The sequence below is a fragment of the Schistocerca cancellata genome, chromosome 3, assembly GCF_023864275.1.
Source record: "Schistocerca cancellata isolate TAMUIC-IGC-003103 chromosome 3, iqSchCanc2.1, whole genome shotgun sequence".
NCBI classification, from domain to species: domain Eukaryota; kingdom Metazoa; phylum Arthropoda; class Insecta; order Orthoptera; family Acrididae; genus Schistocerca; species Schistocerca cancellata.
In genome coordinates, this window is record NC_064628.1 from 419,615,109 (window position 1) to 419,627,288 (window position 12,180).

Consider the following 12,180-nt stretch of genomic DNA (forward strand, 5'->3'; position numbering starts at 1 on the left):
ACACCTTTGTGTCAAGTGCGTGGCGAGCACTGGGTCTCCAAACTATGTAGCATTCCATTTTCTTCTTTTCATTTTCAGTTGCTACATCTTTTCCTCATCTATAAACCTGTAATGAAGTTATCTCTTACTGAAAATACTATCCATTCTCTGTAGTATAAGTTTTCTGTATGTAATATGACTATTGAGTGACATTATGTGAGGATACTTGTAATGAAGTTATCGCTTACTAAAAATACTATCCATTCTCTGTAGTATAAATTTTCTGTATGTAATATGACTATTGAGTGACATTATTTGAGGAATAATTTGAAAATGTAAACTATGTACTAAATTTGATTTTCCTACAGGAGTGATTGACAAATTATTGTAGTTTTACTCTGTAGAGCATGTACTTGATTAGTGGGCACTTCTTTGAGGTTTACAGGCATGGTCATGATTTTATGAATTTGCTAATGAGATGTACAAATTGACAATGTTAAAGATATACATGCATTACTAAATGGACAAGTTGTACTGTGACAAAAGACATTTTGTGAAAAGTTTATTATTACAACATGGTGTGGTGATGAACTGTCTGTGAGTTTGTTTGATATGATAAAGAGTTAAATGAGATCTGGGGGGGGGGGGGGGGGGGGGGAAGGGGGGGTCAAATATACTGTATAGTGGAATATACTGAAATGTTAATTAAAAAGGAAAATATATAATTTATTTTTGGTTCATTGACTTTGCTTACTCTTTACAGTTTAGAGATGCTTAATTTTGTGTGATTTTGTTTGTAAATATGCTGATAGTATAGGGTAATATGTGAATGCTTTTGATATATTCATACCTGATGTGACCTTAATTGTAACCTACAGGAGTACCTTAGTAATGAGTTCATCCCTGTTCTTATCTAGAGAACTGTATCCAAGATCCTTACCTGACTTGGAAGAGGAAATTAAAAAACTGTGAAACCAATAGTGGACTGTGCTATTGCAATGTAGAGACTGCCAGAAAAAGAGGGGTTGCAGACACAAGATGGACAGCGCAAAAGGACTGATGATTTGAGCTGCCAATTCCTTAAGATGTGCAATGTGAACCAGTGACTGGAGTGACATCTAAGAAAAGAAAACTTTTTTGATTTTTTTGATTGTGTGTATGTATTTAGCAGCCATTCATACAAGTAATACTTTTAAAAGTGGGTGGGTGGGGAGGGGGTGTATCACAGTACAGCCTCCCCCTAGATTCATATGAAATGTCTGATAAAACATTTTTTTATGTATCTGGTTGGTTTTAAGACAATTCAGTGCTTCCTGGAGACTTTTGTGTGTGTTTTGGATGCATTATTCAGTTCAGTTTGCCAAAATACAGTTATTATTCTGGAAGAGCATATATTATCGTAATTGTCTATAGATTGTTGTCATTAACAAAATTATGTACAGGTTCTTGAGTTGTTGTTTTGTCAGTCAGTCAAAGAGACCTGTGAAGTATGTCAGTCAGTGTTTTGTTAACGTGATGAGTATGCAGTTCAGTTGTCAAGAAATTTTGTGAAGATGGAAACTGTTATATTCTTTCATCAAATGAACTCCAGGCCAAGTTAAGTTAGTTCAAGTAACATTCAAGAATATAGCATCGTTAGAAGGTGACAATGAGGAGACGGAAGTTAAGTCTGTTCTGCAGAAGCTTGGAAGTAAAGTTGTGGAGTTATGTCAGAGCTTGGACTGAAGCTAAAGATAGAAGTTAAATGTGCTGTAGAAATGGAGGTGAACAATACTGATGCAAAGTTAGCAGCTGTTGCCTGTTGACAATGTGAAAGCTAATAAATTGTATGTGGCTTAGATTCAGCTAGTCATACAAGGACCTGTGTTGAAAGGTGACAATAGTTGTTAATATTCTGTAAGGGTAATTTTGTCATTGGAATGTTGAATGATGTGAAAAATTAAGGTTGTAAGAATTAATTAGAGGGTTCTGTGCAAACTTTGGAAAACCAAAACTGTAATGCAATTAAAAATTACACTGTTTTTGAAAAGTATTTCCTCAATAAGTATTGGAGCAAAACTAACAGACTAGGTAACATTTTTTTAAGTGGACCTGCTTAGAGTGGTGGCTGGGAGAAAATGTGTCTTTTATGCAAGACAGAGTTTGTACAAGTTAGTGCATCTCGACAAACCACCAGGGACGTTAGACTTTCCAGTGAGACTTGATTCACAGCACAACAAAACCAATGGAGGAATTTCTGGATTATATAACAAAGCTTAAACATATGCTGTGTTGCAAGCTGAAATTAGCAAATATTACAGCTGGTAAAGCAAATAAATTTAAGCAAGTACATGTGACAGAAGAAAATAAAGGACTTGGTGGGCATGAGCATAACTGGGATGGCAATGGCCAGAGTAGTAAATGAAACCATCGAAGTTTCAGAATAACAGAAACCAACATGGATTCCATGAAGATTGGAATCCAGGTGACAGTTCAGTCCACAAAACTGCTGAAGATTCATGGACAGAGAGAGACCAAACCGAGCAATGTATGATGGTTCTGAGAGGAGAGAAACAGATAATAATCAGTCGAAAAAACTGGTCTGGGTCTCCCATAGGGTCCAAGGATGGATGAAGAAATTTACAAAGGAACAGACAAAGAGATGTAGGATATGATAGTACAGGAGGAGGAGGGGGGGAAGAATAAATCTGTGCACCATGAACAGCATTCCTGGAAAAACACAACTGTGGATCAGGTATCAACAAATTTGACAGCAGACAAAATAAGGCAAGGTTGAAATATATAAAAATGATAGTGTATACGATAATTTTGCTTTGATATCTACCTGAATCAAATGAAAATGTCAATTCAAATAATAATATTGACATTACTGCTTTAAATGGCACACATATTTGTTTGTGGGGTATGGCAGAAGATACTATAAATGATAATGTGTGCTGTAGAGGTAAGAATGATATCAGCAGTAACAAAGAGGTAATTGAAGTTTATATGCAAACAGACAGGCCTGTTTCCATATGCAGTAATAATTAGGTGAATAATGTGGAGGTTGGCATTATAAATGGGACTGCCCAGCATTTCATAGCTACCTATAATGCAGATCTTTTAAAGGTGCCAGAGGAAACAGAAAGTAGTACTGCGGACTCAGTGGAACCCAGTACTATTGCTAATTTGTTGAATGATGTGTAATGGAAGTGAAGAACAAACACCTTTGTTTATAAAGGATGAAAGCCTCATTAAAATTTCTTTGTCTAATGACCGGCTGAGGAAAAATAAATCTGAGCATTATGTTACAGACTGCGTGAACAAACTCAACTTTTACAAATTCATCAATTTTAAGGAGAGGAAACTGAGTTTGACTGTGAGTTGGACAGTAAAAGGATTAAATTTAAGAGCATGTTGACTGGGGCTGAGGTAGTGGCAGAACTGTGCATAACAGAGCAGAAAGACAATGCTATGCAGATAGAGAAGCAAATTAGAGATATGCCTATTAATATTAAAGGTATTACTGAAACTCAGAAGCAAGAGTTATGTGTAATTTTTTATTCATAAATGTTCATCTTGATGGCATTTTACTGTCCAATTAACAACGAGCAGTCTGAACGTACTGCCATGATCAGATCATTAAGGATATTCTGGTATGAGTATCAATGTCATATAATATGTACATGCCGAACACTGAAAGACAGATGCAGAGTATGGTTCCTAAGTGTGGTTCCTAGGCTTCTAAAACAAAACAAAAAAAAGTCGATTAATAGAAATTTAAAGTAAAGTAGCATTAGACGGAGAAACCTGTGAGGCTGTGTTACCAATATGGTGGCCATTTTGGAAGCTACCATCTTGGATGCAAGCTGTAATTATCAAACAGAAAGTGGGTCTTGTGACATATCAAAGAGATGGATAACTACATAAGAAAAAAACATGTTTTTTTTTTCATTTGAGCTTAGCTTTATTCATTCTTGAGTTATGTCACATTTTATACAGACTAATGTAAATGTTGGTAACCAATAAATGAGGTTGCAAGTTGTGCTCAACATGTTATACAGTATGTTGTAAGGTTGTTGCTATCAGCTTCACCCATTTCTGATGGACTGTAACCAACAGATGTGAACACAAGCATCAACAATCTTCTCCCTGAGATGTAAAATGTTTCTGATCTTCCTTGCATACACAGTTGCCTTCACGTGTCCCCACAGATAGAAATCTAATGAACTTAAATTTGGGGAAGCATGGTGAGGTTATTGGTTGTGTTTTTTTTTAAATTATGAACCATGAAACTGCCTTAAATGATTTAGGGAAATCACAGAAAATTTGAATCAGGGTTGCCAGATGGAATTTTGTTGCTGTTCTCTCAAATGTTAATCTAGTGTCTTGCCAAGACTCCATCTCATTCTGTGTAAGAAGTAGGCTTTAGGAACAGAATTCTTGCAGTCCACTCAACTTAAACAGTTCTATTTATTTAAACAATGGAAACCACCAGGATGGGGTAACAACAATATTAAAAGAATAGAATGCTACTCACCACATAGAGGAGGCACTGAGTAACAGACAAGCACAATGAAAAAGAATGCTATAAATATTCAATTTTTGAACTACATCCTCCATAAAAACTAGAAAATACACACACATTCACACAATCACAATTCACACACACATAGCCACTGTTGCCTCTGGGCAGTAAGGCCTGACTGCAACTACTCTGAGGTGAGCAACAATCTATCTGGGGCAGGCAGTGGGGATACAGAAGAGGTGTGATTAGGGGAGGGGAGGGATAGCAGGGAAGGGATGAGGGGAAGTTCTAGCACTGCCTGTGGGAGTGCGCAGGCATGTGGTGGGGATAGGATTGGGCTGCTAGGTATAGCATCAGAAGGCTGTGCTGCTGGAGAAGGGGAGTAGAAGGGCAGAGGGAAAGGAGAGAAGGGGAAAGGACTATGTATGTGCATTGGGAGGATAGAAGGCATGTGTAGTGCTGGAATGGGAGCAGGGAATGGGATAGGAAGGTGGAGGACAGGGACTAGTGAAGGCCGAGGCCAGGGGGACTGCAAGAATGAAGGATATTTTGCAGAGAAACACCAGATTTTCTGAATTGTAAAGGTAGGAACTTCCCTGCAATATATCCTTCATTTCTGTAATCACTGAGGCCTCAAACTTTGATAGTCCCTGTCCATCTTCCTATCCTCTTCTGTCCTCACACTCCAGAACTACACATGCTTTCTATTCCACTAAGGCACAAACATAGTCCTTTCTCCTTCTCTACTTCTCACCTCCACCCTCCCTACCCTTTCCTGACTCCCGTGGTGCTGTTCTTAGCAGGTCTATCCTGTCCTAACAGGAGCACTAGCATCTTACCCTCATGTCAGACGTGCTATCCCCACTGATCCCCTCCCATCACCTCTTCTGTATCCCCTCCAGCTAGATTGCTGCTCACTTCAGATGCAATTGCAGTTGGACCTTATCAAACAGAAATAACAGTTCTACTTATTTACAATATAGGAAAAGATAGACTGCTAATTACTGTAAGGAAGACATGTCAAGCTGCAGACAGCACAATTAAAAGACACATATAGCTTCCAGCCACAGCCTTCATCAGTAAACACACACACACACACACACACACACACACACACACACACACACACACACACACACACACACACACACACACACAAGCAAGCACAACTCATGCACATAGAACCACCAATTCCAGCACATCAGACTGCAATGAACAACATGTGGGATGCAAGCAGCAATCTGGAGGGGATGGGGAAGGGGAAGGGATAATAATATATGGGTGGGGAGAGAGATGGACACTGTCTGGTGGAGTATGCAGTGACAAGACTGCCAAAAGGTGCAGCGACAGGAGATTGTGGGGCAGGGAGGTGGGGAAAAAGGAACAAAAAAGGAGAGGAGTGGACAAAGACGGGAAGTTGCATTTGGGCAGAGGGCTGCAAATAAACAGGGTGGGAGATGAGGATGGGGAGCAGATGATAGGACAGAGGGGGTGCAAACTGCCTCACAACCTCCTGACACTGTGCCTATTGGCAGTTTGGTCCCTGGACACACCACTAGATAGTGTCCATCTACATCTACATCTACATCTACATTTATACTCCACAAGCCACCCAACGGTGTGTGGCGGAGGGCACTTTATGTGCCACTGTTATTACCTCCCTTTTCTGTTCCAGTCGCCTATGGTTCGCGGGAAGAACGACTGTCTGAAAGCCTCCGTGCACACTCGAATCTCTCTAATTTTACATTCGTGATCTCCTCGGGAGGTGTAAGTAGGGGGAAGCAATATATTCGATACCTCATCTAGAAACGCACCCTCTCGAAACCTGGCGAGCAAGCTACACCATGATGCAGAGCGCCTCTCTTGCAGAGTCTGCCACTTGAGTTTGCTAAACATCTCCGTAACGCTATCGCGCTTACCAAATGACCCTGTGACGAAACGCGCCGCTCTTCTTTGGATCTTCTCTATCTCCTCCGTCAACCCGATCTGGTATGGATCCCACACTGATGAGCAATACTCAAGTATAGGTCGAACGAGTGTTTTGTAAGCCCTCCTTTGTTGATGGACTATGTTTTCTAAGGACTCTCCCAATGAATCTCAACCTGGTACCCGCCTTACCAACAATTAATTTTATATGATCATTCCACTTCAAATCGTTCCACACGCATACTCCCAGATATTTTACAGAAGTAACTGCTACCAGTGTTTGTTCCGCTATCATATAATCATACAATAAAGGATCCTTCTTTCCATGTATTCGCAATACATTACATTTGTCTATGTTAAGGGTCAGTTGCTACTCCCTGCACCAAGTGTCTATCCGCTGCAGATCTTCCTGCATTTCACTACAATTTTCTAATGCTGCAACTTCTCTGTATACTGCAGCATCATCCGTGAAAAGCCGCACGGAACTTCTGACACTATCTACTAGGTCATTTATATATATTGTGAAAAGCAATGGTCCCATAACACTCCCCTTTGGCACGCCAGAGGTTACTTTAACGTCTGTAGACATCTCTCCATTGATAACAACATGCTGTGTTCTGTTTGCTAAAAACTCTTCAATCCATCCACACAGCTGGTCTGATATTCCGTAGGCTCTTACTTTGTTTATCAGGCGATAGTGCGGAACTGTATCCAACGTCTTCCGAAAGTCAAGGAAAATAGCATCTGCCTGGGAGCCTGTATCTAATATTTCTGGGTCTCATGAACAAATAAAGCAAGTTGGGTCTCACACGATCGCTGTTTCCGGAATCCATGTTGGTTCCTACAGAGTAGATTCTGGGTTTCCAAAAATGACATGATATTTGAGCAAAAAACATGTTCTAAAATTCTACAACAGATCGATGTCAGAGATATAGGTCATAGTTTTGCGCATCTGCTCGATGACCCTTCTTGAAGACTGGGACTACCTGTCCTCTTTTCCAATCACTTGGAACCTTCCGTTCTTCGAGAGACGTGCAGTACATGGCTGTTAGAAGGGGGGCAAGTTCTTTCGCATACTCTGTGCAGAATCGAATTGGTATCCCGTCAGGTCCAGTGGACTTTCCTCTGTTGAGTGATTCCAGTTGCTTTTCTATTCCATGGACACTTATTTCGATGTCAGCCATTTTTTCGTTTGTGCGAGGATTTAGAGCAGGAACTGCAATGCAGTCTTCCTCTGTGAAACAGCTTTGGAAAAAGGTGTTTAGTATTTCAGCTTTACGCGTGTCATCCTCTGTTTCAATGCCATCATCATCCCGGAGTGTCTGGATATGCTGTTTTGAGCCACTTACTGATTTAATGTAAGACCAGAACTTCCTAGGATTTTCTGTCAAGTCGGTACCTAGAATTTTACTTTCAAATTCACTGAATGCTTCACGCATAGCCCTCCTTATGCTAACTTTGACATCGTTTGGCTTCTGTTTGTCTGAGAGGTTTTGGCTGTGTTTAAACTTGGAGTGAAGTTCTCTTTGCTTTCGCAGTAGTTTCCTAACTTTGTCGTTGAACCACAGTGGATTTTTCCCGTCCCTTACAGTTTTACTCGGCACATACCTGTCTAAAATGCATTTTACGATTGCCTTAAACTTTTTCATAAACACTCAACATTGTCAGTGTCAGAACAGAAATTTTCGTTTTGATGTGTTAGGTAGTCTGAAATCTGCCTTCTATTACTCTTGCTAAACAGATAAACCTTCCTCCCTTTTTTTATATTCTTATTAACTTCCATATTCAGGGATGCTGCAATGGCCTTGTGATCACTGATTCCCTATTCTGCACTTACAGAGTCGAAAAGTTCGGGTCTGTTTGTTATCAGTAGGTCCAAGATGTTATCTCCACGAGTCGGTTCTCTGTTTAATTGCTCGAGGTAATTTTCGGATAGTGCACTCAGTATAATGTCACTCGATGCTCTGTCCCTACCACCCGTCCTAAACATCTGAGTGTCCCAGTCTATATCTAGTAAATTGAAATCTCCACTAAAGACTATAACATGCTGAGAAAATTTATGTGAAATGTATTCCAAATTTTCTCTCAGTTGTTCTGCCACTAATGCTGCTGAGTCGGGAGGTCGGTAAAAGGAGCCAATTATTAACCTAGCTCGGTTGTTGAGTGTAACCTCCACCCATAACAATTCACAGGAACTATCCACTTCTACTTCACTACAGGATAAACTACTACTAACACCGACAAACACGCCACCACCGGTTGCCTGCAATCTATCCTTTCTAAACACCGTCTGTGCCTTTGTAAAAATTTCGGCAGAATTTATCTCTGGCTTCAGCCAGCTTTCTGTACCTATAACGATTTCAGCTTCGGTGCTTTGTATCAGCGCTTGAAGTTCCGGTACTTTACCAATGCAGCTTCGACAGTTTCCAATTACAATACCGATTGCTGCTTGGTCCCCGCATGTCCTGACTTTGCCCTGCACCCTTTGAGGCTGCTGCCCTTTCTGTACTTGCCCGAGGCCATCTAACCTAAAAAACCGCCCAGTCCATGCCACACAACCCCTGCTACCTGTGTAGCCGCTTGCTGCGTGTAGTGGACTCCTGACCTATCCAGCGGAACCCGAAACCCCACCACCCTATGGCGCAAGTCGAGGAATCTGCAGTCTACACGGTCACAGAACCGTCTCAGCCTCTGATTCAGACCCTCCACTCGGCTCTGTACCAAAGGTCCACAGTCAGTCCTGTCGACGATGCTGCTTTCAATGCACTAGCGAGACTGGCAGTCTTCACTAAATCAGATAGCCGCTGGAAGCCAGAGAGGATTTCCTCCGATCCATAGCGACACACATCATTGGTGCCGACATGAGTGACCACCTGCAGATGGGTGCACCCTGTACCCTTCATGGCATCCGGAAGGACCCTTTCCACATCTGGATTGACTCCCCTCGGTATGCACACGGAGTGCACATTGGTTTTCTTTCCTTCTCTCTCCCCACCCACACACTACTATCTGTTCCCCTTCCCCACCCACCTCCACATTGCTGTGTGCATCCCACAGGATGTTGCATTGTGGACCGAGATGCTGGAGTTGGCAGTTGTGTGTGCATGAGGTGTGCTTCCTTGTGTGTGTGTGTGTGTGTGTGTGTGTGTGTGTGTGTGTGTGCGTGCGTGCGTGCTTCCTTGTGTGTGTGTGTGTGTGTGTGTGTGTGTGTGTGTGTGTGTGCGTGCGTGCGTGTGTGTGTGTCTGTGTTTTACTGATGAAGGCTGTGGCTGAAAGCTATTTGGGAGCGTCTTTTAATCATGCAGCTTGATGTGTCTTCTTTACAGTAAATACAATCTATTTTTTTCTACATTGTTGATATTCCTACCTGTAGTTTCCATTGTTTGATTTTTGCTGCATGGCTTTCTTCCATGCTACAACACTGTCATGTTTTCCTCTGTTACTCTACTCTATAGCATTACTCTTCGCAGTGTCCATTCTTTATCTTCTTTCCTGTGTTTATTCACCGTCTTCCAAACTGCATCTACTTCTGAGCCACACTGTATCAACAACCATCTGCACACAACACAGACTTCATGACCAAGTGGATTGTTGATGTAGCATCTAATGTTACAGATTCTTTCCTCCTGTAGTTAATTACATTTATTTCTACTGATCCCACTTGACATGTCGCTGGTGCATGAACTTTTGTTCGTCAACCTAACCCAACCACCCTCCCTTTCTCTTTGCTTATCACAGCACACTTACATTCCTACACCTGAATGTTCCTTTTCACCCATGTTTCTGTACGTTTTTAACATATTCATGCTTAGTTTTACATGGTTTCACATATATTAAGTATTTGTGCGTATTTTTACGTATCCTTGCGTATTTTTGCGTATCTGTGCGTGTTTCTGCGTGTCTTTACGTATTTTTTACGCATCTTTTCCCTTATCCAGCTCATCTCACAACCATCAACACCTATTTTGCCCACTTCTGCGTCATTCCCGTTCCCTTTGCCCCATTCCTGCCGCAATGTACCCTTGCTCCAACTTTGTGCTCCAGTTTGGAAAAGTATCCCTTTCCCCGGATAAAACTAGTCCCACATCCTGGTTCTCAAATGCTGTCTAAACCATGGAATCCCCTCACATGGCTTAACTGCAAAGATTACTTTCTCTGGATCCCACCACTCCTTTCAAAATGACCCACACCTTTTCAGATCCTGCCAATCCCTGGCTCTCATAAACCTGGTTCAGCAAAAACACATCTCCATGGCACAGGTATCCCAGAACCATCTCTGCTCCCCCCACTATCCCTACTATATTCATTTCTGAAACTGAATCCAATGCTATCCAACCCCTGGAAGAGCATTCCAGACAGCACCTCCACAAATTATACAACCTGCTGACATCAAGGCACCAGTATCCAACCCCTATCATGCCCACAGTGTTCTTCCTCGTCTACCCCTCATAGTGGCTAACCACTGCCTAGCTGACCTTTCCAACTTGCCGCATGCCCCATAACTTCCTACCAGTTCTCCACCAAAGCCAGAACCAAAAACATTCATGTAGCACTGTTGTTAACCTTTCCACCAAAACCCTCAGCTCCACAGAAGTTTCAGTCCTATCCAAAGGACTCACCTTGAACACTACACGCAAATTTAACCATGCTGAACATGTCAAAGACGTGCTCTCCTTCTCCAGATTCCTGCAATGGAATCACTTCTTTGATGCCAATCCCTCCCACTAAAACTACCCTAATTCCAACATTTAAACCTGCCTCTTCCTGTTTGTACCACCACCCAAACCTGATCCTCCCCTCCTCCACCTAACCACCATCTGGCTACCTTCCAGGAAATCCTTACCTCCAACTTAGCCTCACCATCCTTCACCAGGTCCCTTCCTCAGAACAGCAACCTTTCAGTAGAAGAAAGAACAGCCACACACAACCTCAAAACAAATACTGACCTAATCATCCTACCTACAGAGAAAGTTTCCATCACTGTTATGAATTGCAGTGACTACCTGGCAGAAGGCCTCTGCCAATTGTCTGACTCCTATAAACTTTGCCACAGTGATCTCATCCCAGAAGCCCAATACAAACTCTAATCACTGCTAAGCCTTAGGTCCTTCTCAGAACATCTCCCTTGAATCCGTTTCCCTCATCACCCCTACGACACCCTGCACCCCACCTTTAATGAATTTCGGCACTCATTGACCAATATCTCCAACCACTTCCTTCATCAACTCTACACCAGCCCAAACCCTTTACCTTCTTGATCCCTACTCGTCACTGTTGACATAATCTCCCTAGACACCAACATCCCTCATGCCCATGGTCTTACAGCTATTGAACACTACCTTTCCCAATGTCCTTCAGACTCAAAATCCACTACCTCATTCCTGATACATCTTACTAACTTTATCCCAGCCCACAATTACCTCTCACAGGTTTATCATACTCCATCAGGAGTAAGGCCACCTGTGAAGGCAGCCATGTCATTTACGAGCTCTGCTGCAATCATTGCCCAGCTTTTTGTATTAGTATGACTACTTACCAGCTTTCCACTAGGATGAACGACCACTGCCATATTGTGGCCAAGAGCAAAGTAGACCACACTGTGGCACAACACAAGGCTGAACATACCACACTTGATATCAATGGCTGCTTCACTGCCTGAGCCATCTGGATCCTTCTCTCCATCACCAGCTGGGAGTTACCCTTACAACACATTCTCCACTCCCATATTTATGCCGGCCTCAACCTAAGGGAACATAGTGTCCTCACAC

The 12,180-nt window shown here is 42.1% G+C and overlaps 1 protein-coding gene across 1 annotated transcript in view; it reads left to right on the forward strand.

Moving 5' to 3' along the window:
- The first annotated feature begins 1,685 nt into the window (after positions 1-1,685).
- Positions 1,686-12,180, forward strand: part of LOC126176349 (phosphoglucomutase-like) — a 166,079-nt gene continuing 155,584 nt past the window's right edge. The window contains exon 1 of the mRNA XM_049923502.1: positions 1,686-1,762. Within this exon, the coding sequence (XP_049779459.1) occupies positions 1,686-1,762 (77 nt within the window). The remainder of the gene's footprint in view (positions 1,763-12,180) is intronic.